The following is a 27,506-nucleotide window of genomic DNA, read 5'->3' as shown; positions in this document are numbered from 1 at the left end:
TGGTACCAGAGCCCAAGGTGTGTGTGGAGGCGAGTCCGACTATATCGAGTCGGAACCTCTCGACCTCACACACCAGCTCGGGCTCCTTCCCTGCCAGAGAGGGAAGGAGACATTCCACGTCCCTAGAGCCAGCTTCTGTAGCCGGGGATCGGATCGCCAAGGTCCCCGCCTTCAGCCACCGCCCATGGGTGCAGGCTCGGCCACCAGGCGCTCGCCTTCGAGCCCCACCACCAGGCCTGGCTCCAGTGGGGGGCCCCGGTGGCCCGCGTCCGGGCAAGGGAAAACGACGTCCATTGTTTGTCGTCATCATTAGGGGTCTTTGAGCCGTGCTTTGTCTGGTCCCTCACCTAGGACCTGTTTGTCATGGGTGACCCTGCCAGGGGCATAAAGCCCCAGACAACTTAGCTCCTAGGATCACTGGGACACACAAACCCCTCCACCACGACAAGGTGACGGCTCAAGGAGGGGTTATATAATCATTGACCACAGTATTCTGCAAGCCTTGAAAGATCGGTCAAAATACTCAAAAACAGCTGGCACGCAAGGGTCTGTCTTTTCTGAAAACGGCTGGCATTGAATTAGTTAATCTTTTTAAGATTGCTCTGTATTCTCAGTAATCCATATGCCTTCCAATGTTGTTGACCCACATAATCAGTCAACAATTTAAACATGGTTTTCTGTTTTAGTTTGATCTCCTACTTAGTCATTTTACATCTTTTTGGGTCCAAGATGATCTCAAACCATTCTGAAACACGTTTAAAGCTCAATGTCATTCCTAATGAATGCATGGACATATATAACGGAAAACATTATTTTGTCTTTCTCTTGGTTGTAATTGCTTTGTAGTGCTATTTATCAAGCTATCTTAGTGAGTTAGAGCCAAGGGAGTGGCTAGGGGTGGCCGCGGCCACCATAAACAGAAACTCAGCCATCCCAATGGTCACCCCCCTCGTGTGTATTTTTGTCGTGAATGTGAATTTTTATTCCTAAAGAGCCACAAGACACCAAGGAAGGTGTTGTGACATTCAGATTTTCACTGTTAGGAGTCGCCACAGCGAGTAACTCGCATGATTTGTTTGGCACAGTTTTTATGCCGGACGCCCTTCGTGACGGAACCCACCCATTTTTATCTGGACCGCATATTGAACCTGCACCATCCGCGTGAAAGGCAGCTGCATGTGCAAGACTTTCACCCAAGACACCAAGGAAGAACAGAAAAAACAAATCTACCCCTCCATTTGTTAATATCATCACAAATCAGACTTTTACGCTCAAGCAGATACTCAGTACTCACAGTACTCAAGTGACATTTTCACGAAGTATCTTTTTACTCTTTTGACACAGATTGAAGGGCCAGGGACCTCCTAAGGTTAATTCATGGTCTGAATATCTTGTGTTGTAGTGCAAGGTGTGTTTACGATTACTGTGTGTTGACTGTTGATTTTTCATTCCGCTGGGAAAAAGGCAACTAAACGTACCTGCACAGAAGTTGCAGTCGCCGGTATTGGATCTGGATTTCCAATTGTAGCCCCCTTTTCACCGGTCAAATGTAGATAGCACATATAGTCTTTGGTCACATTTTCTACTGTAAACCCCTTTCGCTTACAAGCTCGTATCCAACGTTGACATTTCTCGGGATTCCTTCCGGGTTTAGGGAGGGGAATGAAAAAAACTCTGTCCATATGATCACGATCCCCATATCTCGAGTAACTGGACAGATGCCAAAGCAGCAGTGTTTTGTTACCATAATATGTCTGTTGAGGCAATATTTGGGTAGATTTGTAAGGTTCACTGATTTAACTCATACAAGCATGCTATGCACACTGTCCCGCTAAACAGTTGGTCCAAAACAAATATGCCCCCGGTGCATGCTGTGTCGGACACGCCATGAAACGATGACACCCAGCACCACAGTCTCCGGCGAGACTCGCTCTTCCCACCGAGATAAACGACCACTGAGTGGCGAGACGTAACTTCACATACAGACGCAAAGTGAATCACCAGCCATGATCATCACAAGCAAGACACAGACATTTGCTTTGGCATGCCAACGCTAAGTGAATTACCAGCAGCTGGAGCATCAAAGCGGAGACCAAAGATACCTAGTCCGCACTACAACGCTAAATGAATTATCTTCCACCACCAGCCAGCCTGGAGGATTTCAACAACAAAGGCACCCACAGGCGACAGAACGGCACTGCAGATGCGGGTTCATTAAACAGTCTTTAACGGACTTGGCTGGGAGATAATATTTTAAAAACGCCACTAGTGGCTGTATTTCTGCAAACTTGAATGTCTGATGTCGAATCTGTTGTCAACTGAACCAGATGAAATGTTTCATTCGACACCACACAAATGCCACATTGAAAATAGAAGTGTTCTCAACAACCACATAACATTTGAAACATTCGTTACAGGTATTAAAGAGGATGGACATGGGACAATGCAAAGCGGGAAAGTGGTCTCGTGATCTTAAATCCAATAATTAATATTTTATTCCACTAGTTTTAAACCACGAAATAATCCCAAAATGGAAAATTAACACTCAGAGGCGGTCCAGCTCCCCTTTTGGTCCTGAAGGTGGTGAGAAAGGAAGGGGTGGCGAGGACACATCGGACCATCCCCTACCCGGTTTGGGTGCCTGAGCTCACCCCGAGGGAACAGAAGCGGGCACAACGCGTCTGTTCCGAACGTCTTGCGAGCCGAGACACCCGGGCTCCGGCCGTCCTGCCTGCGAACTTTTTGGGTTCCTTTTTCTTCTTCCTTTCTGCCAAATCCACCCTTTCTCGGTGTGGAAGCTTGACCTACCTGCCTCAAACGTGTTCAAGACACATAAATCCAACATTGCGGTCTACTAAAAGTACAGATTAGTGCATATTTGGGTTTAAATTAACGAGAACAGGAATCCCCAGCTATACGCATTCACTACACGCTCATTCTACCAATCTCACATCACAAGTCAGTTTCCTTTGCCAATGTTCGCCTGTACTTTGTTTGTTTTGTGTTTTTCTGTGTTCTTTGCCTGTAGATTCCACATGTTTGATCATTATATTTTCCATAAAATTCACTACCTGCATTGTTGTGTGTGTTTTTGGGTTCGAGGAAAGAAACCTCTGGGCGTCAAGACCTCTTATTAAAGTTTCCTAAAATGTAGCAACCTTCAGATTATGAGACTGAAGGTTTCTCGTTGCTTTTCCTAAATTGTATCCTCATATAAAGTGACGTGGTGCCCCTCTTATAGATAAATTAGCTTGATTTATAACGCTGTAATTTAAAATTACGATAAACCGGAAGTAACACAGGCGTCGCTTCCAGATCATTCTTTTCTCCTAAATTAATTATGTTTTTATTTAACCCGTATACGCTACAATGCGCAGTGTGTTGTTCTAAATTTAGCATTTTTGCGTAATTGTGATCAGTGCGGTTCTTTTCAAGAGGCGTCACCAAAACATTGACCACCCCTCTAAATATTTTCTGGCTGTGCCACTGGTTACAGCTGCTGTTGTAGTCCCTGCTCCTATGTACTGTATCTACCTGTAACAAGCAGCATATGTGTGGAAATGATCGTCTTATTTATCTGTAACAATATCCATTAACACTTGACCTTAAATGGCAAAGTAGTCGCTCACATTCATTGCTGTGTATTTCTGCTTCACTTAGCTGTAACCTATTCACAACACTGCAGTTTATTTGAATTCATTATTACAACTGAAGATACATTTTGTAGCGTGACCTAAAATTTCAGCTGGTCTCACAGCAGGAAGGTTTATGCGCTTGCTCTCTTTGCATCCTTTTCTTTCATCATATAAAATCATCAAGACAAAAATGCTAAGGAACTATATGCAGGACATTATGCAGTCAAAAATATTTGGAATGGCAATATTTCAACCACAGACAATTATTCAAGTGCATGAACGTAATTATTTTTGCAACCTTTTTTTTTTATGTGTTAACATATTACATTTAAAATTCAGTTTTATTATCTATATTTTTCAATGCTGATTGCTTGGGAATCGTGGAGCTCTACTGTCTTGCACTGCTGAAAAGTGTGAACTCCGCAATAAAGTTAACAAATATTGTTCCTTGCCCTTTTTCAGGAAAAAAAAGGATGTTAGAGAGCAGTGCAGGATATCAAGCGACTAGGTTAGGTAAACTAAAGAAACGTTGGCATCATAAACTTTCAACCCAAATGTAGAAACACTATGGAACTTAATGCCATCTAAGTTGGGGTTTATTGTATGTTCCCATTGCAGGTACATGGCCATCATCCACCCTCTCCAGCAGCGCATGTCATCCACAGAGACCAAGGTAGTCGTAGGAGTGATCTGGGTCCTGGCTCTGCTCTTGGCCTTTCCTCAGTATTATTACTCCAACATTGACCAGCTCCCCGGCCGGGTGGTGTGCTACATTGACTGGCCTGAATACACAATATGTGACTTCAAAACAATGTAAGTATTTATAAGATTATATATATATATATCCAGTGTATATTGAACATTTATATTTAAAATTCATATTTAGATATATATTTAATATTTAAATACATATATAGCGTTTAGATTTGAGATTTGGATTTAACTGTAAAGCTGACAAATATTGTTCTAAATGTGCAAAAAAGTGACTCCAAAATTCACACCATTTTTTTTAAACACTGTTTGATGCTAAATGTGACAAAATGTTGCTATTATTTTCAGTGTGAGCCGCTTTACAAACAGCACCCCATAATATACAACCACTTTTGTGCCTATTCCTGTTCACGTACCAATAAGCAATAAACGTCGAAAATGTAAACTCTTTGGCAAATGTGATTCAGCAGCTTTGCAGACTGATTTAGTGACACTACAGCTGAAAGTCAGAGTTTACGAGTCACCTTTACTCCAAATATCATATGTCCACAGGCCGCTACAAATAGAACCAACTGGTCTCATGTCAAACCTGGTGAAATATTTAAGCCCCGACATGTGTGTCTTTTGTAGGAAAGATAAAGCAAATAAATCTGTCATTGCTCACAGAAGCACATTAATTGCATCTTACTTTGTCACCATGATCAATGTTCAAAGGGAAGCTTGGGGAAATTTATTATTGTGCAAATGTTGGTATTAATCATGCCTGCACCCACTGTAATCATGCTGTGATTGACGAACCGCTGTAGGCTGTTATAGAAAAACAGGATAAATGCAGGAAGTTTGGAAGTGATCTATTCACAGGTTGTGCCACCCCCGTACCCTTTCCGTTTCTTTCATTTATATTTCTCTAATTTCGTTGGTCTCACCAGCCAGTATACACAGGAACTTGTATCAACATGAGCCCTTTCACACAAATATCCAAATTAGAGAACACACACTTCCATGCAATGATGCGCAAAAGAAGCGTTGATCTCATTACAGCTCTGCTCATAGCAACTTCTCAGCTTGGTGTTTCGCTTGCTCTGCAGCCAGCCAGCCATTGCCTTCCTTTTCCACAGATTGTTATATTTCTCCATGGAAATATAGTTCGTAATAAATTGCATGACAGCCGTTCAATTAATCATGATAGTATCACTTCCACATTTATTTATTTATTTATTTATTTAAAATGAAACCCATTTAATGGAACACAGAATCTAAGTGAGAATGCAACAGCTGCCTCGATCATCTGCTGAAGCTTAGTAGCTGATTAGGACTGACACAGTGGAGGTCTCACATGTTCCTTTTTTGAGGCTACACCTTATGGCGCCTTTACTCTAACTACCCTGTGTTGATTGTGCTGCCAGTTAGTCGTAATTCAAGGGGACATATAAGAGGGAAAAAAAGACTTTTTATTTGTTTGTATACAAATATTTGATTCTCTGGAGAGCCTGCCCACGTGTGAAATTAAGCAACTATGTAATTCTGTTTCTGAAAATGTGTCAGCGAGGCCCGCACTTCCGCCCCACTATTCCACAACAGTGGGGCCAATTTTCACAATAACCAGCCCCACCCATAACAAGATCAGCTAAATTGGGCGAATATCCATCCAAGAGTTTATATTTGTGTTTGGTGATGTGTCTACGTCAGTGATTCCCAACCAGTGTGCTGTGGCACATTAGTGTGCCATGAGCAATCTTCAGGTGTGCTGTGGGAAATTATCAAATTATACTTAATTGCTCCAAAAATTATTCATTTACAAGAATAATTCCTCTATTTACGCCAGTGAGGCATAGTGACAGACAGATCAAATTAATGGTCTTCTTTTAGATGGCAGGAAGTACATACAGTAATTACTGTGTATCTACTTTTTGTGACATTTTTGTTGTTTGGTGTGCCCTGAGATTTTCCAATTGTAAAATATGTGCCTAAGCGAAATAAAGGTTGGAAATCACTGGTCTACATAGGTGCCCACCAGGCACGTGCACATACAGGTGCTCAAGCCAAAAAAGGGTACAAATTGCCAAAATTAAGAGAGAAAAAAGACTAACTTACGTTATTTACATTATTTATGTTAACACAATCAACACAATCAAAAATAAAATAACTGACTATTAAACGTTTTGTGATGTGAAAAAAAAAAATGATACCAAGATAAATAATTAGAAGAAAAAAATAATAATATATATATATATATATCCATCCATCCTCTGAGCCGCTTATACTCACAAGGGTCGCGGGTGTGCTGGAGCCTATCCCAGCTATCATCGGGCAGGAGGTGGGGTACACCCTGAATTGGTCGCCAGCCAATCGCAGGGCACACAAACAAACAACCAGTCACACTCCCATTCACAACTACAGGCAATTTAGAGATGTCAATTAACCTACCATGCATGTTTTTGGGATGTGGGAGGAAACCAGAGTGCCCGGAGAAAACCCATGCAGGCACAGGGAGAACATGCAAACTCCACACAGGAGGGGCCGGGGATTGAACCACGGTCCTCAGAACTGTGAGGCTGACGCTCTAACCCGTCCCCCTCTCGGATATGGATGAGGTGGTAGGCGTTACGGAGGTCCAATTTGGTAAAGATTTGGGCTTCGCAGAGGGGTTCAAGGGACGGGTCAATCAGGGGTAGCAGTGACTTATTTTTTATTGTAATGTCATATATATATATATATATTATTTTTTTTTTTTTTTTTTTTTTTTTTTGGTTTTTTTTGTTTGTATGTGCCCTGGCAATTGGCTGTTCCCCGCCTCCTGCCCGATGATAGCTAGGATAGGCTCCAGCACGCCCGGGACCCTATATATATATATATATATATATATATATATATATATATATATATATATATATATATATATATATTCTGTCACATGTGGGGAGTAGCTGGACCCAAGAGCAGGCAGAGGCAGATGTAAAATGATGAACAGTTTATTGAGCAAAGGTTACGGAGGTGGTCCTGGGTGTGTTGGCAGCATGGACAGGTTGCAGGCAGTCGACAGAACAGGCGGCTGGCTTGGTGGCAGGAATGACGTGGGTCTGGAACACAGGGGATCACTGGGAATGAGGAGACACAAGAGTTAAAAAGGGAACGAGGGGTTGAGTGGCTTACTTGAGTACGGTGGACCGTGGTACCGCTAGGGGAGGCTGCAATACTTTGGAGAGGATTTCCTGGAACAGGCAGGCTTAAATACTGGTGGTGATGAGGCTGATTGAAGACAGGTGCTGAAAACAGAGAGGGGAGGGGGGAGAGAGAGAGGACTATAATGGAACTGCAGGGCAGTATATGACAGTACCCCCCTCTCAACGGACGCCTCCTGGCGTCCTGCCAGGCTTCCCCGGGTGAGCTGGTATATTGAAGGTGGTCTTCCATTCGTCCCCCTCTCAGATATGGATGAGGTGGTAGGCGTTACGGAGGTCCAATTTGGTAAAGATTTGGGCTTCGCAGAGGGGTTCAAGGGACGGGTCGATCAGGGGTAGCAGTGACTTATTTTTAACTGTAATGCCATTGAGTCCTCGGTAGTCGATGCATGGGCAGAGAGTGGTGTCTTTTTTCTCTACGAAGAAAAATCCAGCCCCGACCGGCGACAAGGGGGGGTGTATGAGGCTAGCAGCCAAGGAGTCGCGGATGTAATCCTCCTTAGCCTTTATTTCGGGACGGGAGAGATTGTAGAGTCGGCTGGTGGGAAGTGGAGCTCCCGGCAAGAGGTCTATGGAGCAATCATACGGGCGGTAGAGATGGCCAAGTCCTTGCTGAATACTGGGGAGACGTCATGATATTCTTCTGGAACTTGGGAGATGTGCACTGGGGCGGCATAGGGTGGTGGGTCTTCTGAGGGTGGAACGGCAGAAAGCAGACAGTGGGAATGGCAATGAGGACTCCATCTGGTAATGGATAAACGACTCCGGGATTGTGGAGTTGGAGCCAGGTAATACCAAGAACTAAGGGAGTCTCAGGGGAAGGAATGACAAAAAGGGAAATTTTTTCACAGTGATTGCCTGAAATAAGGAGTGTGATGGGCACTGTTTGGTGGGTGACCAAGGAAATTACTTGGGCTGTGACTTTTTTCGGGAATGCAATTGGTTGGAGAGGGATTTGGAGCTGGTGAATTATTTCTTCATGAATAAAATTATCATCGGCACCGGAATCAATAAGGGCAGTGATGGGGGTGTTATGAGCAGAAATTATAATGCAAGCGGGAACGGTCATGCGCAAGGGAGAGTTTGAGGGAACAGAGGTTTTGCTCACCTCGACGCTCTCGGGACGTGGTGAGCCTGGTCTTCCTGGTCGGAGGGGCCACGAGGAAGTGACCGGATTGACCGCAGTAGATGCACAGCCGCTGGATGACACGACGCTGACCTTCTTGTGGATCCAATCATGTTTGACCAATTTGTATGGATTCATCGGATGCAACGGGGAGTGACGAAAGACGGTTTTTATCATATTATGTAGTTTGAGAGATGTTTATGGATTTATGGTATATTATGTGGTATATTTTATGAGAATGATATGGTTTGGGTGGAAGGGTGGACGACTGGTTAGCACATATGCCTCACAGTTCTGAGGACCCGGGTTCACTTCTGGCCTCGCCTGTGTGGAGTTTGCATGTTCTCTCCGTGCCTGCGTGGGTGTATATTACAACAAATTATAACTATTAACTCTAAATTTCCCAGCACGTTGGGCGACTGGTTAGCACATCTGCCTCTCAGTTCTAAGGACCGGGGTTCAAATCCTTGCCCCACCTGTGTGGAGAGTTGTAGCCCATCTCCCAGATGCGTCTGAATGTGGTGTTTATTGAAGCTGTGACTCCCGCCTCATTCCAGTCTTTCTGGATCTCTGCTAGATTCTTGAATCTTCACTGTTTGATAATCCCCTGAAGCCCACGGTCATCTCTTTTGCTGGTGGATCTTCTCCTGACACATTTTGTCCTTCCACTAGACTTTCCATTGATATGCTTGGACACAGCGCACTGTGAACAGCCAGCCTTGCTTAGCTATGAACTTTTGTGGCTTATCCATCCTATGGATGGTATCAATTATGGTCTTCTGGCCAGTTGTTAAGTCTGCCGTCCTCCCCATATTCAGAATCTGAATCAGAATTATCTTTATTTTGCCAAGTATGTCCAAAAAAACACACAAGGAATTATTGAACCCAACTGAGACAATTGAACCAAACTGAAGCAATTTAATGACACCTGGGGAAACCTGTCCAGGTGCTTTGAGTTTAGTAGATGATTAGTGTGTGACACTCAGTTTAAAACATTTATGGCCTGCAAAATTTGGGCTGATTTCTTCACAGTATTCTAATTTTTTGAATTCCTGATTTCGTGGGTTTATTGAGCTGGAAGCCCAAATTATGTAAAAAATAAACAAATAAATTCTTGAAATTCTTGAAATTGTGGGCCCTGAATCCCGAGAGAAGCCGGCGGTGTTTCTGGGTGTTGTTTTCGGCCTTGTCGCTTACGCTTTTTACTCTGGACTGTAAAAAAGTGATTACCATACTAAACTGAAATGTTCAACTTGGTAGAAAATGGGTTTATGAGAGGAAATTAGCAGCTTCTACATATGTATGGCTATTACCACTGTGGTATGTCTTTTTATTTTCTTCCAAAATTCAGGTGATGAATGACACCATTGAATGAAATCAAACACAATTCTGAAGTGACTACAGAGCATGCTTGTATACTTTAGCGTGACACGAAATGGTCCCTTGTTGAATTGTTGCATTGACTTGCTCCAAAGTGGTTGACTCCTTATATCCCCTTTATGCTGCCATTATACCTGCTTTGAACCTCCTTTAAGACAAAAGAAAAACAAGAACACCTCACAAAGTAAATCAATGTCATGTTGAGTTTGTACAGCAAATGCACAAACTGTATACTGTGAAGTAGGCACGCCAATAAAATCATAGCTTGAGCACCTCGTTCTCTGTGATTTATCCCTTTTAAATTGGGCTTTCTGCAACATCAGGAATTCAGCAGAGAGCGGGGTGTCCTGTTTTATTTGTCCCTTCTATTTTTGAGCAGCTGCCTCTCCTTCCAATTCACCCGCTCATTAATCATGCAAACAGATACACTCACACATGTTTAAATAGACATCTATGCATATTAATCATGCATATAAATGTTTCCCCACATTACCAATCATTTATTGTACAAACAATAACTGGACTAGTAAGGAGACAACATACAGTTAACCGCAAGCTAATTCTCCGAGCATATTTGTCCATATTCCAAAATATACTGCACTTGTTGCCAACATTTGAAGCATGCTTTCATGTTTGGACGAGAGACAAAGTAGCAGCCCCACTGTGTATAATTTTTCCGTGGCTGTGTGGTATGCGGTGACCAAGCTTTTATTGATTCAGAATGTGTGACAGTACAGCAACCTAGTGCAGCTTTTCTGCCATGAAGCCTCAACCATCAGTCAAAGTAGGGAATATGATATCCCCCACCCCCCCCCCCCCCCCCCGCCCCCCCCCCCCCCCCCCCCCGGCAAGGAGACGACTTTCTCATTCTCTTTGTACAAGTTCATACTTCAACCAATCTTGCTTCAAAATAGTTGGCAGTCCTGATATTTATAGAAATTGTGCTGCAGTATGGCTTGTGGGACTAACGTCACAAAAAAATTATTTGGGGGCATATTCTCCTCTGCGCTTAGGTAAGAAAATGTGCTGCGCCCATTTCTGAATGCGCTCATTCTTCCGTCCATTTAATTCAGTCATATGTGCACCTTCCCACCAGTTACGCACGCTGAGTGGAGAAAACCTTAAATGTGGGCGTCCCCTGTCAAATCTAGTCTAGCATTCTCCCAAAGACTTAACCACGTTCCCTCTTTTGCATTCCTGAGGCTGTTCTAAGTCTCGCGTAGGTGAAACATCATATGGCACTTCAAGTTTGGAGGCATTTACAATAGTTTATAACATACTATGTGAAAGATCCTCTATTTTTAAAAAGAGAGCCAGAGGACGACAAAAAAGCATGAGAATACAGTATTTATTGTTTTATTCAAGGATTCAAGGTCTGTAATTGTCATACCAACACACATTTACACATGTTATGGCATGAAACATGGGTACCCCAGTAAGTCGCAAGATAGATAGATAGAATAGAATAAGAAATAAGATAAAATAAAGACCAGACAAAAAAAGTAAAATACTTATTTGCAGTTGTGAATGTTTGCAAAGATGCAAATGCAGCAGGGGCTTGCATTTCACAGGTTAGTGGAGGGTTAAAAGGAGCGTGCACTTCACTTCAAGTAATGTACATACTGTATACATCAATTCCAAAATTACATCCCAAGCTTCTAAGTGAGTCATCTTCAGCAATGATTACAGTGACAACATCCACCGAGTGAGATCTTCGGAGAATTGAACCTAGCAGCGTTAATTCAGCTTTTGGCTCAGACACATGTTGGCAATGTTTGTTTCAAAGTCCTCCCACTTGTATCTGACGCCACTTGGTGTTGGTGGTGATGTTTTATAAAAGGGAGCAAATTCACTATCCAAGCCGTTTCAACATTGAAATGAGAAAAATAGAATTAGGTCTGTCAGTCTGTTCAGTGAGAGGCAGAGAGGCTACCTTTTTACTCGCGAAATAGTTTGTATGTGGCCTAAGATTGAACTAGTCTGTTGTTTACCCCTCTTGCCCAAAGTTAGCTAAGATGAGGATCGAACTCACTCGTGACCCGGATGAGGACAAACAGTATTAAAAATGGATGGATGGATCGCTTGTGTAGTCATTCAACTAAATGTTAGTTTTATGAAAAAGGTATGCAGAATAGAAGTCTAGACACGTCACAGGAATTATATCCTTTACCTCAGAGACTCAATAAAAAGCCTGTGTCACTTTCCTGGAAGAAATTTTAATTTATAAATTTTCTTTTAAAAGATTTAAAGCAAAGCAAATTTATTTATATAGCGCATTTCATACACAAGGTAACTCAATGTGCTTTACATGATTAAAAGCATTTAAAAACAAAGGAAAAAAAGTACAATTTAAACAGCATACAATGCAAGAAATATTTAAGAGTGGAAATGCTCTAAAAAGCATTTTTAACCTGGACTTAAAAACATTCACACTTGCGGCTGATGTCACTTCTGTTGGCAATTTATTCCATTTGTGTGCAGCATAATAGCTAATTGCTGCTTCACCATTTTTGCTTTGGCCTTTGTGTCCCACTATTTAACCTGAGTCTGTCGATCTCAGAGCCATACTGGGTTTATTTGCCATTAGCATTTCTTTCATGTATTCAGGATCTTAACCATTTAGTGTTTTATAGACCAGTAGCAGAACTTTAAAATATATTCTAAAGCTGACTGGAAGCCAGTGTAAAGACTTTAGAATTGGAGTAATATATTCTGAGCTCTTTGTTCTGGTCAGAACCCGAGTTGCAGCATTCCGAATGAGCTGCAGCTGTTTAATGTTCTTTTTGGGGAGTCCAGTCAGAAGACCATTACAATAGTCAAGTCTACTTTAGATAAAAGTATTGATGAGCTTCTCCAGGGGCCTCATGTACAAAGACTTGCGTGGATTTCCTACTGAAACATGGCGTCCGCTCAAATCCAGAAAATGTCGTACGCACAAAAATATCCAGATGTATGAATCTGTGTGTACGCATGAATCCAAGCACATTTCCTTTGTGCATCCCAATCAACGTGGAAATGAGCGCACATGTTGGAGGAGCCGACCCCTCCTTGTCCACGCCCACATTTAAATATGCAAATCATATTTAAATGAACCCTGCGCCTGAGATCCTGAAGCTAATGAAGAAAAAAAAAATTCTGAATGTGAAGTTGCTCAATGTGGAGGTGCGCAAGAAAATCCTCTTTGGCACACTGTCCTCCGGCGTTAACAACAAGCGAAGAGGAGCGATTGGGACAGCATGATGCGGCTGTCAATGCTGTGGGATCGGAACAGCGCACACACACTGAACTAAAAAAGAAGTGCAGACATACAGGTGGATGTGAAGCGGAGGACAGCTGCCCACTGCCAAAGTGTGCCCAAAACAAGCGGAGGAACCGACGCGAAGGGCCTCACCCCATTTGAGGAGCGAGTCGCTGCAATCATGGGTGACACTGCTCTCTCAGGGGTGGTGAGGGCAGGTGGCTGACTCTGATCACCACACAAGGTAAGTATTTTTATAACTCACAACAAATGTGTTCATAGTAACCTACACTCAGCCCTATGAGAGAAAGGTTCATGCGTAAATGTATGTATGGTATTTGTAATAAATCTTTTGAATTCAAATAGAAGCACATATCAAAGAGGATATTAAAAACTGTGACTCCTATTTGATTACTCAATTTATTATTTTAATACACAGGAGAGAACACGCAGTCGCAGCCACGTGCTACATGTTTGGGGTATTAGTCCACCGTCCCCACAGACGTGGAGGATTCCTCCAACGTCCCTCACTGAAAAAAAGAGTAATTTGATTTTCCTTAATTTGAACATGTACATCGGTTGCACATGATTAAAATTTGTTAAAATGACATAATTTACCCCTTCTCTTAAAAAAAATAAAAATGGCACACACGCAAACGCGGAGGTTTCGTCCACCGTTCCTTTGCGTCTCCTCCGGCATCCCCAGCGTCTCCGACGCAATTACACTCCAGCAACCAGCTGCTGGCCGTCTACTCACCCGTGCTGTGCTGAAGTCAGGAGGAGATTGTGAGGGCAATAGGCAGCATAAATGATATCTGTGATTCATTAAATACGCTGGTCAACAAGTGAATTCCGAGTCCTTGCTTCTTTTACATTGTTGAAATCAATTGTTGTCGGGCATGAATTGTTCATCAGTGCTAACTGTTCATATGTCTCTGATGTGCAGATTTATTATAACAGTTTCGCAGCATCCCCTCTAAGTGTTGCCAAAGCACCAATAGCTGCAGAAACGTGCTTACGCCAGCCATGCAGTTGGCGTGAGGCACCGCACATTTCCACGGTCATGTCACTCTTGATACATCTGAACTTTGCCGTGAAAAAGAACATACACCACGTTTTTGTGCGTACGCACCTTTTGTACATGAGGCCTCTGGTCCGCTTGACACACACAATCATTCACTCTGGATATGTTCTTCAGACGGTCGAAGGCAGTTTTAGTTATTGATTTGATATGACTGTTGAAAGTCAGGTCGGAATCTATCACAACATCAAGTTTTCAGACTTGAGCTTTTGTTTTTAAAGAAAGTGACTCCAGGTATTTACTAACAGCAATCCTCTTTTATTTATTGCCAAAAACAATTATCTCAGTTTTGTTGTGGTTTAATTGATGACAATTTTGGCTCATCCAGTTATTTATCTGTTTTAGACAGTGACACAACACCTCAATTGAACTGTAGTCATCTGGAGACACTCCTAGATATAACTGTGTTTCATCTGCATAGCTATGATAGTCAAAATTAAATTTCTGAAGAATTTGACCCAAGGGTAGCATATACAGGCCAAACAGGAGGGGTCCAATAACTGACCTTTGAGGGACCCCGTAGGTCATTGCCATTCAATGAGATTCCAGAGATTGAAATTGAGATTGAGATTGAAATGCAGGCCCCCCACTTTAGATTTTCCATTTGTTTATTCCGTAAACATTCAATATTAATGCAAATAGCGACTGCCTTTTATGCTGTTACCGTAATCATTTTGCTGGGTTGTACACACAGATTAAGTCCACTGAGCCCCATATTTGAGCTTCTCAACAGTTGTTCTCCTTTTATTTGGTAACCTTACCTCTTGCAGTGTAACTTTATGTGTGCGTGCATGGTCAATTTCACCCTGATGAAAGCCACTGGGAATTTCAGTGGATTTAACATAATTGTACTCAATAGCAATGGAAATGGCATGTGAGGCTCTTCTACAGCATTCGCTGAGGAGCAAACAGATTGTGTCTCTCTGTGCTCTGTGTGTTTTATTTTCAAATTTTTGCATAGCAAAAATGCACACACATACAGATTTACACACGACGCTACATCATCAGACATGTCCATTTACCAAGGTTAACATGATTAAAAAGGGGGGGAAAACGTGTCTATGATAAATTATGCATGAAAAATTTGATAATCACTGAAACTGTCACATTTGATTACATTGTAAAGGGTTTAAAATCAATGGACATTTACTGGAGGAGAGGTTGAAATGATGTTCATTATATTCATGAGCTTGTAAAATAATAAAAAAAACCTAAATTTAAAGAAGAAACAAGAAGTAAAGGAATGATATTCGTCCCTAAAGAGGAAATTCAAATGGGCAAAGATGCAAAACATATCGTACCTACACCTACATACCGTACGTATCCTGTAGAAAAGCAATGCTGTGCAGAAATCTTGGGCCACCATTAGATTTTGTGTTTTTGCAATGTTATAAAGAACATATGACTAAAATGTCACTCACTAAAAACATTTGCGGGTTGTCGTATTTGTAAGTTTGCAGGCTAATTCCAGGTTGATGGAAGACGTGGTGCCATGAGGATTCTGGGGTGTGGGGCGTTCCATTGTTGCCGTAGTGACTATGACAAAGTCTGCTGACATACCCGTCTGTGAAGTTTAGTTTCCATTAACCAAAATGTTTTTACAGGGGCAGGCCTTAATCGTTCTCTGTGATAGCATGTCTCCTAAAGCATTTTAAGGCAAACCTGTAGGAATATAAAAAAATGGATTTGTAGTACAAATCAGTCCAATGCTCAAATGCTTACCCTTATGTTTCTGCCTGTTTTTGTCTGTCTTGCTTTGCATTACATATGGTTTATCATGCCCGTTGGATGAGATGGGTTTTAGCTTCAAATAATAAAGAAATAAAATAGCTATGTTTTATTTTTCTTGTGTTGTAGAGATAGGACATTACACTCACGCACAGTAATAAAACTTGTATACTGCAAGACAAGTAATGCATGTTGGAGTTTTTCCGGTTTTAACCAGTATTGACACAAACAATATACAGGATAAACATTCAGACAAAAAAAAAACAAAAAACAAAAATTGTATCTCCCCAAAAAAAGCAGTCCTTTTTATTTTCCACAGCAGCTCCTTCAGAGGCGGGTCTCAAGCCTGCTACATGCAGTCTTAAAAGAATTCTTGAGCTTCTACAGCCCCACATGCATCCTTCGATTACGTCCATTGTCACTGAATTGGTTTTATGATGCAGATTTTGCTTGTCACTAAAGGCCAAGCTTATTGAGTTACCCTTCTGACTACCTCCACTTAAAGCTGCTGGCTAACTGGTGTTCTACCATTTATAAAAAAATATCTTTCCCGCTGCAGCGTTTAATGTCATTCAGCGAGAAGCAGCGTGCTGCAGTGATGATGAATTTATATTTGAAGGCTCCTTGATTAATTAAGATTGGCTGTGTTCCATAGGTATTATGTGTGTGTGGCCATCCTGATCTACTTCCTTCCTTTGTTGGTGATGGGCTGTGCTTATCTAGTGGTGGGACTAACCCTCTGGGCCAGTGAAATCCCAGGAGACTCTTCCGATCGCTATAAGGAGCAACTGACTGCCAAACGCAAGGTACACCCACAACCGTTTATTCTATTTTATTTGACAATCTCTAATTAAAGATTCTCATATGTCTTGATTTCATGTCATCCATAATGGCTTCATCAACAATAAACTACACTGATAGACCTTGGTGGAGCCAAATATAGCAGCTTCATTTTTCAAGTGACAGCACTTTACGTAATGTGCAGAAAAGTACACAATACCGTATAATATGCTATTAATTTCTAATTTCATTACCCTGGCAATACTTATCATGAATAATTAATTGAGTTGGTCCCGTTGTGCATGGTTTATTAAGTTGACATGTTTATTTTCTTCCTGCAGCTCTGTGATATTTAAAGGGCTGACAGATTTAATTAATGTATACATTATAATTGTGAATGTATCCAATTATGGGGACTTAAACACTCAATGTAAAATAGATTTACACTAGAGATCTGTGTATATCTGATGTGCTTTTAAATTCATGTCAATAATGTCAAGTCAGATAGATAGATAGATAGATAGATAGATAGATAGATAGATATAGATAGATAGATAGATAGATAGATAGATAGATAGATAGATAGATAGATAGATAGATAGATAGATAGATAGATAGATAGATAGATAGATAGATAGATAGATAGATAGATAGATAGATAGATAGATAGATAGATATAGATAGATAGATAGATAGATAGAATGGAGGCGGAACGGTGGATGACTGATTAGTATGTCTACCTCACAGTTCGGAGGACCCTGGTTCAAATCTGGTCTCGCCTGTGTGGCGTTTGGATTTTCTTCCCATACACTTCACACTTAGAAAGTACATCTGTGACTAAATTGAGATAAGATCATTATTTTCAGTATAATTCATACGTTATATGATATTTTTGTTGGGTGGTTGAGCATGAAGTTTTTCTAATGTAAATAGGTGCCTTGGCTCAACAAAGGTCTACAGATGATAATATTATGTGAATAAGCTCAGCTCATGCATAAAGTTCACTCTATCAACTTCATCTTTTGGTTACTAGCTGCATAGATATATGCTTCCAGTCAGGTCCATAAATATTGGGGCATGGACACAATTCTCATCTTATTGGGTCTAAACACCACCACAATGCAATTGAAATGAAACAAACAGGATGTGCTTTAACTGCAGACTTTCAACTTTAATTGGAGGGTATTTACATCCAAATGAGGTAAACAGTGTAGGAATTACAACAGTTTGTGTTTTTGCAACCAACTTTTTAAAAGCTAGCTCGCTACATGCTAGGATTGCGTAAGTTTCCGTGGTAATCAAACCCCCTAACGAACATAGCGATTCTCAGCAAGTTGTCATTCCAAGTACCAGAGCTCTTGCGTTGGAGAGGTAAAGATGTGGAAGTACCATCGTGAGCCTACACCTTTTATAGAGAAGCAACAGTATCTCTTCTCTCCAACGCAAGAGCTCTAATGACCCATCCCGCTGCGATATGATTGGCTGCTGCATCGTGGGAGGGCATGAGTCATATGACGTGTCCGTGCCGCCATCTGGGCTAACTTACTACTTTGCTCTAGAGTGTACACACACAAACACACACTTCTTTGCCTCATTGATTAAAAAAGAAGTAAATAAAACTCATGCGTGTTATGAACCTAATGGTACGCATGAGGACAGAACTGAAAAAGTCGAACCAAAATGTGGTTGGTCTTCAAAAATCATTCCAACCTTAATATACACACATATATACGTATGCAGTTGTACCTTGAGAAATGAGGGACTCGACTTACGAGTTTTTCGAGATAAAGACGTCGTTCAGCTGATTTTTTTGCTTTGAAATACCAGCACTATATGGTGGCAGTGAAGTAAATTCAACTCACTTCACAATAAGCAACAGTTTGGCAAATAGTGAACAATTAATCAGAAAGGAGCCTTCAAGCTGTTTAATGCCACTCAAAGTTAAAGTTTACTGTCAAACTAAACTTAAAGAGCATTACACATTGTGTGTTTAAACCAATCCAAAAACATTACCTTTAAGAATGGCCCGCTAGCCTAATGCTAACATATAATCGTAAACGCCGTTGTCATACAAACAGGATCGGATATTTGAACACAAATGGGTGGAGCAACACAGGTAAATAGATAATGTAACAATACTCACAGGCATATATTCTTTATCCTCTGCAAAAAAATTACTAATATAACAGCACCATACTGAGTCAGTCACAGTAGTCGTAGAATAACTATTCTTTGTTTGTGTCTGCATGACTGTATTATGGAACGGCTGGAACGGATTAATGGCATTTCCTTTCATTGTAATAGGGAATGATGATTTGAGATGTGAGTCTTTTGAGTTACGAGCATGGCATCACTTTATACACAGACACACACACTTAGTTCTTTTGCTTCCTATCTTGTTGGAGCGTTTGGGGGAAATCATTTTCTGGTCCGGTACGACTGTTCCCTAGAACATAAAGCATTGTGAAGTCCATTTAAGTCATTTTTGGTGAATTTTGGTGCGGAGGAACATGTGAGCCCTAATCTGTGTTGCAGGTGGTGAAGATGATGATTGTGGTGGTGTGTACATTTGCTATCTGCTGGCTGCCCTACCATGTCTACTTCCTGCTGCACCAGTTTATTCCCGACATGTTTGAGGAAACATTCATCCAGCAAGTGTATTTGGGCATCTTGTGGTTGGCCATGAGTTCCACCATGTACAACCCGATCATCTACTGCTGCCTTAATGACAGGTAAGCATGCGCATTCTAAACTCATACCACATTTAGATGGTTTGTTAATGATTGGAAGAGCTCAGATGAGTGGATTAGCGAGTAGGACGTACTGTATGTACAGTACTGTATATGGATTACCACATTTCCTTGCATCTCCAAAATCACTACTTTTCAGGAAAGTAAAAAAGGACATCTTGCTTGAGTTACCAAACACCACTGTCATGGCTGCGTAAACACACAAATGAGTTGAACCCCAACGCAAACACCACAAACTGAGCAGGTATAACAGATCTTATTAAATAGAACATGCATGCAAGCGTGATAATGCAAACAACAAAAAGCACTGTGACAAAAGACTGACGTGAAAAAACAAAACTAACCTGAACAAACTAAAAGAGGTGGACAGAGTGCCACAGGAGGAAGCTGCAGTAAGAGAGCAAAAACAAACTCAAAAGCCTACACAAGGCTGATAACAGAAAACACAGTAGTACTTACTGGTGATGCACTGAAATTTTGGCGGTCGAAATGTTTCCGGCAAAATAAGCCTGTCACGATTGCGTGTACGGAATTTTTAACCCCAAAGCAAAACGAACACAGTCATAAGAGCCAATAAACAATTTCTTTCTAAGCAAGGCTAATACAAAAATGAAAACTACATAGCAAAAGGCTGATGTGAAATACAATAAAGGGAAAAAAAGATAATATTAGGACTAAGGAAAGCCATAAATACTTACAAGGGAAAACAAGTGCAAGATGAAATGGGGACGCAAAACACACAATCGAACAGGCAATGACTACGAGCAACAATTTTCCATCAACTAGCTCCCATCTTTCCAGTGCTTAAGAACCTAACTAATCGTTACCGTGGTGACGACAACAAAAGACAACATTTGAATTAATAATTTACTGTAGATAATCCAAGGAGCTACATTCCTCCTGATTAGTTGCCAGCCTTATTTTCTCGTTGGCAATCATTTTAATAGCTCCAGCTCACTTGAAAGACAGTGTTCTTCACTTTAAAATAGTAGAATAAACCCAGTAGTCTAAAAAGCCCAACGTGCTCGCACTCTTAGATTGACTCTCACACCGTGACAAAATAGCGTGATGCCTGCCACATGGATTTTGTTTGACAAAAGAAGACAGATGGTGCGTGTTAGATTCAATCAATCCTCTAACATTGTCTTCCACCTGTTAATTGTACCTGTGTTGTCAGAAAAATTAGATTTCACACTTAGTTGTTTTTGCTTCTAAAATTAATGTAGTATGAAATTATTTGAAAATATGTGGGTGTATTGACGCAAGCTGAGGTTTAGTCATTCTTCGTAAGGCACTGAGCGACTTTTGTCTCTGCCAGCTCAGATAATTAAAACAAATGTGACCGATGATGGTTCGCTCATTCCATCTTCCATCCATAGTCTTCTCTCGTTTGTCCTCGATGAACATTTTAGTTTTCACTTCATTCACTTCTCTCTCCTCTGCTTGTGGTTTCACCCTGCCTCGCCAGATTTTTTCAATTCGGGTGCCCAGTCCTTTCTGTTATCACTACTCTTATTTTTACTCTGGAATCGTTTTAGATGCCATGTAAATTAACACTTGTTATCCTCATTAAGTGTTGCAAAAATACTGTCTCAATGAAGTTCACTTACACAAATGTTTAATTCGAATACAGTTCAGTTAAACAAAGGCATCTATCGCTCAAGCTATCGCAGTACAATTTTATTAAGCAAATGGAGATATTAAAATGGTTGCTGGTGTGGAAAATACAGCCATTTTGTATGAATATGACCTATGACATATGATTGTGAGTATTATGATTGGGGGAAATACAGTATATACTGATAAAATGCTGTTGAATGAGAATCAATATGTTATTCCTGCCTGAGACATTGAACACAAGCTTTTTTAATGATTATAGAATTAGAATTGTTTCATTTATGTGAGACTGAAGTGTATTATCTGTATTCATTTTTGGGTAAATACTGTATATGAAACACATACATATACATAGAGTATATACCTGTACATATTCCCTCCTGTTGTGGTATTGACAGTTGGTGGTGTGATTTCACTTAAGTATTTAGAATTGTAAAATGATAGAATAAATATGAATGACCTTTTGAAACTAAATAGTTCCCAAATCTGCACCGTTCATATATATATATATATATATATGTGTGTGTGTGTGTGTGTGTGTGTGTATTGATATGTACTCATGCATTGGTTATACCTAAATACGCAATACAAAGTCTCAATAATTAGCTAAATACACTTATAAATGCTAAACATAATGTTGCACAGGCATAGCATATGCAAGTGATGTCTCCTTTTAAGATTTGTGAGACTGGCAAACTGGAATATTCTGTAAAGGAGTCCAAAAATCTTAGAAAAAGAAAAACACAGTTGATCGTTCAATGCTTTCTAAAAATTAGGCCTCATGAGATTTTATCATGCATTATGACATCCCAATGACAAAAATTTGAAAAACAAATCACTGAAGTGATATGGGGGAGGGCGTGTTGTCCAAATAAAAAATAAAATAAGCTTTAGAGCATTTGAGAGTTGTCCTAAGAAATAATTAACTATAGTATAATTTTCACCAACATTAAAATATAAAAAAAAATAATAAATAGCATTACTAATTGCTTTCTCAGATTTTTCTCAGGTACAGTCCAACATTTGTATTAGAGATCTTTTGTATATAGTCGCTTGAAAAACTTTAAAGAAAAAAAAAGGGATTTCACTAATTGTCAGCAATCAGCAGAGAGTGAAGTAATTCCGAGTTTGCCAGGGCTGTAAAAGGAATTGAAAAAGGAAGTAAAAATAAATTTGATGTTTTGTTAACCGTTAACAGTCGTACCTTTGGAGTGTCAATCCTGCTATCGTCTATTACGGTTGTGGCTGTGTGTATGTGTGCATAACCAAATTAAATGTGTACTTCCCCTACAGGTTCCGTGCAGGTTTTAAACAAGCTTTCCGCTGCTGCCCTTGTGTCCCTCAAAACTCATACGAAGGCCTCGAACTCAAGTCTACTCGCTACTTTCAAACTCAGACGAGCATTTACAAGGCAAGCCGGATGGAGACCACCGTGTCAACTGTAGCCCAGGCAGGGGATGAAATGGAGCAGTCTAAGGCCAAAGCTACGGTCAGTCCTGGGCCTGTTGGAGCGGTTGTTGGGGAGGGACAACAAAACTTTTCAGTGGAACTCACTTCAAATGGTTCTTCGTCTCGCCGCGTCTCCAAAACCGTGTCCGAAGCATCTAGTTTCTTCTTGCACAACAACCTCCAAGAGCAGATGTTAAACACAAGCAGCTTTCTGTCAGACAGCCAGGAGAGAATCTGAGTCACTAACTGACGAAACTTGTGTTGACCTGCATGTAAAAAAGATGGCATTAATGTACAAGTGACTGTGAACAATTTGATTTACATTGTACATTATTTGCATGTGAGAATTCTTATTCACTGAGCACGGTCCTTCCTAATCCAGAATTCTCTTGTGCAGAGGACAACATGAGTGCATTCCACTTTGAAAGTTGTACACTGAAGCCGACGCAGTCCTTCAATTTTTCACAGCTTCTGCTTGTCACACCAGCCTTCGGTCATTACACATGGAAGATTCTGACATTTTCAATCCCACTATCTTTAGCACTTAACACAGTCTATTTTGCCAGTTAGAGACCAGCACGCTGCAAATACACACCGTTGTCTGCAAAGCAACAAAACTGGAAGAACTCGGGTTCTTTAGAGAGTAAAGTGCATTGTTTTCATTTGAACTTTCTGATCAGATTGCCAATATCTCCCCAAGCAGGATTTTCTAAACTCTCACGTCAAGAATGAGTGCTTGTCTTAAGCTCATGGGACCACCAACAGGTGCTGCTGAATGTTCTGCCAATTACCTGACGCACAGTCATGACTCATCTTTCACCAGGCTAAACCCTGACTTGGAACAGCTGCTTCCATCTTCTCTGCATCATAGAGATTCTCCCAAGACTGTGAATGGGAAAAGGCAAACATTGAACAGGAACAACAAACACAAAAGAAGAGTTTCTGTTTTGAAACTGTGTAGTGTAGACCAAACACAGAAAGGAAGCTCCAACATTGATTTGATAGAGAAAGCAGATTTACGTTTCCTACTAAAGTGACAAAAATTCTGTATTTCCCAGCAGTTTTCTGACTTGCACTCCAACCTCTGTCAAACACACATCTGAATACCCAACACCTCCTTTATACATGCAACCTTTTCCTTTTTGTTGTAGCATGCTGGGTATACCTGCATCACACTTCTCACCTTTTATTTCAGTCGACCCTTGGAACTCAAACAGTGTGCCTGTTGTAGAGCTCAGGAATAGAATTCTAGTTTCAAGGGAAATATGGTCTAAAACTCTAAAAATCAAGAATCTGAAAAAATGGGGCGAGAGGATGGAGCTAACTTTTTCACTATTGTGTATACCTGTACACTTTCCTAAGGGTATCAGTAATGATAAAAGAGGAAAGGCCTGTGTTCACACTTTTGGTTTGGTAATCAGTTGTATCACCAGACCAAATGTCTAAGGGATGCCAACTATGCCTTTCATGACTGTCAGATACTGTCTCTCGCTATATTGTGGAGCGTCTTGTGTGGGGTTTCTCTGGGTAATCTGGCCTTCTCACGAGGGTTGGGTATCGTTTGAATTTGAGCGATTGCGGTCCCGATTTCGGTTCCTCATTTCAATTCCAGTTCCAAACGATTCTCGATTCCGATTCTTTTAGGGGGCTGGGTCAAAAATAGTTTGCATGGTTTAAATAATGAGTGTCCAAATTATGAACATCCATTTTCTTAGCAGCCCGCAGCATAGACTAAAATGAACATTCTTTATAACCAGTATCAATATCAAACCTTTGAATAAAAGGCAATGTGTGTGGAACTAACCCAATTGACTTAATGTTCATTCATTAATCCATCCATCCATTTTCTGAGCCGCTTATCCTCACAAGCACTTGTCCTCATAAGGTTCTTGGGTGAGCTGGAGCCTATCACAATTGACTTTGGGTGAGAGGTGGAGAACACCCTGGAATGTTTGCCAGTCAATCACAACCATCCATCCATCCATTTTCTGAGCCGCTTCTCCTCACTAGGGTCGCGGGAGTGCTGGAGCCTATCCCAGCTATCATCGGGCAGGAGGCGGGGTACACCCGGAACTGGTTGCCAGCCAATCGCAGGGCACATAGAAACAAACAACCATTCGCACTCACAGTCATGCCTACGGGCAATTTAGAGTCTCCAATTAATGCATGTTTTTGGGATGTGGGAGGAAACCGGAGTTCCCGGAGAAAACCCACGCAGGCACGGGGAGAATATGCAAACTCCACACAGGCGGGGCCGGTGATTGAACCCCGGTCCTCAGAAGTGTGAAGCAGACGCTCTAACCAGTCGTCCACCGTTCCTCCCACATTCCAAAAACATGAATTGGTGACTCTAAATTGCCTGTAGGTGTGAATGTGAGTGCGACTGGTTGTTTGTTTGTATGTGCCCTGCGATTGGCTGGCAACCAGTTCAGGGTGTACCTCGTCTCCTGCCTGATGATAGCTGGGATAGGATCCAGCGCGCCCGCGACCCTAGTGAGGAGAAGCGGCTCAGAAAATGGATGGATGGGTGGTTGTGATTGACTGGCAAACATTCCACGGTGTACTCCACCTCTCACCCAAAGTCAATTGTGATAGGCTCGAGCTCACCCAAGAACCTTATGAGGACAAGTGCTATAGAAATATGGATGGATATGATGTAATAAGGCAGCACGGTGGACGACTGGTTAGCACATCTGCCTCACAGTTCTGAGGACCTGGGTTCAAATCCGGCCTCTCCTGTGTGGAGTTTGCATGTTCTCCCCGTGCCTGTGCGGGTTTCCTCCCACATCCCAAAAACATGCACGGTAAGTTAATTGAAGACTTTAAATTGCCCGTAAGTGCAAATGGTTGTTTGTTTGCCCTGCGATTGGCTGGCGACCAGTTCAGGGCGTACCCCGCCTCTTGCCTGAAGATAGCTGGGATAGGCTCCAGCACGCCCATGACCCTAGTGAGGATAAGCGGTATGGAAAATTAATGAATTAATGAATGATGTAATAAAATTCTAACAATGATTTGCGTTTAAAGGCTACTCTGGACCGTGCAGTTTTCATACTTGCGCAGAAGTGAACCACACCAGAGTTTGCTTCCAAGGGGCTGAGTCCACCTCTTGGTCTTGACACGCAAGAGTTTGTTTTAGCCGAACCACACCTGACAATTGTTAACGTAGCCAGAGAGTGAATTGTGTTTAAGTTCTGAGGGTCAACTGTATTTATCAGGGTTGTTCATTCAGTCTTGTTTGGTAATTGCAAAAGGATACGTCCATTGTGCTTATCAAAGTCAGTCCAGACCAGGGTTGCGCAAAGTTGGACCCATGGACCGCATGCAGCCCGCGCCATTCTTTGATGCGGCCTGCATTATCACGAGTCCTGAGATAATTGTTGCATTAGTTTAAAAACTTGGTTATTAAAATAATTAATTATTTAACTGCAATTAAAAGTATTTTAAATAATACCATAAAAATATGAATACATTTTACTATTATCAAAGTAAAATACTGTATATACTGTATTTTACGTACACATTTTCACTTGTTTTTGTTTACCTCGTCTACCAATGACCTGGCTCTGTTTTAACAAATCAAATGTGACCCATGCGCACAAAGGTTTGACCACCCCTAGTTTAGGCCAATATTGCCCGATCTTTTTCAGTTTAGGAAAAAATTGGTAGCCTGGGACCCAAACTTGCTAAAATGCATGAACGATTGTCATTAGACAGAACAATTGGAACAGTAAGGCCAATCCCTTTATTTAGACTGAAAACATTTGTGTTCGACCTTAAAAATTACTGTGATACAATAATTTAACTGAAATCAGCTTTTATTTCCAGGTACTACACAACTTAGAAGATAGCAACTTTTTTGCGCCACCCATTTTTCATGTAAGCAAAAGTATTGGAATATTTGTTTGCCGAGGTGTGTTGTAATACATTGATTTTCCAAACAAAAATTAGCGCTGAACGTCTCCACTCAGTTTTAGATTTAGATTTTGCCAGTGTACACTGCATTTCTCATTAGAGGTGTAACCAACATAAACAAGGGAGCTGTTGATGGATGGAAAACAAGCAAATCTGGAAATGATTTATCAATTTATGAGAGTCATTGCAGAACCATTGGCCATAGCCATTATAATCATTTGGAATGTCCAGAAGAAAAAATAATCACCTGGTGTAACAGAAGTCAAATGGGTAGACTGAAGAAAACAAAGCAGTTGCAAACAAAAACTGTAAAGAAAGACCCAAAATGAAGTTGTGTGGACTGAAGAGACAGCAAAGGTTTGGAGAGAGACTGGATCTGCACATGATCCCAAACCTAAAAACTCACCTTTGAAACTCAGTGGAGGGCATATCATGGTTTGAGCTTGCCTGACTTCTTCTTGGAGGGGCTCACAAATCTTCATTAATGATGACACAGATGATGGTAGCAGCACAGATGATAGCGTATGCATCTATTTTAAGTCAACCTGTTCAGTATCTTTTATCCTTGGGTCATTTTGACAAAACCATATCACAGACATGTTATTAATTAAGACACTCGGGAATAGTTTTCAATTGCGAAGAAATTACATAATATTGTAGATTTAAAGATACATTTTATTCTTTGTCTTAAGAATGATTATTAGGCCCTTGTTGATTTTTGCTTCTCTTTTATATTTGCATCTAGCATTCTTCCGCTCAGTCAACATGTAATCCAGTGTCAAAAGTAATAATACGATAGGCCTAGCTATGTAGACATCTCATTGTGAACATTTGCCCATGCATCCTTCTCTAGTTGAGGCGCTAATGTATAGCGATGCGCCACGCTGCTTAGCATAATGACTGTAAAAGGACAAGGG

At 41.1% G+C, this 27,506-nt stretch overlaps 1 protein-coding gene across 1 annotated transcript in view; it reads left to right on the top strand.

The window, feature by feature from the left end:
- The window catches only part of tacr1a (tachykinin receptor 1a), a 58,296-nt gene extending 33,721 nt beyond the window's left edge, over positions 1-24,575 (top strand). Inside the window, exons 2-5 of the mRNA XM_061766718.1 lie at positions 4,254-4,448; positions 16,737-16,887; positions 19,397-19,593; positions 22,522-24,575. Coding sequence (XP_061622702.1) covers positions 4,254-4,448; positions 16,737-16,887; positions 19,397-19,593; positions 22,522-22,915 — 937 coding nt within the window. The 3' untranslated portion in view covers positions 22,916-24,575. The remainder of the gene's footprint in view (positions 1-4,253; positions 4,449-16,736; positions 16,888-19,396; positions 19,594-22,521) is intronic.
- The last annotated feature ends 2,931 nt before the right edge of the window (positions 24,576-27,506 follow it).

Source organism: Phyllopteryx taeniolatus, chromosome 3, assembly GCF_024500385.1.
Source record: "Phyllopteryx taeniolatus isolate TA_2022b chromosome 3, UOR_Ptae_1.2, whole genome shotgun sequence".
Lineage (NCBI taxonomy): Eukaryota > Metazoa > Chordata > Actinopteri > Syngnathiformes > Syngnathidae > Phyllopteryx > Phyllopteryx taeniolatus.
This window is presented reverse-complemented; position numbering and strand designations above follow the sequence as displayed.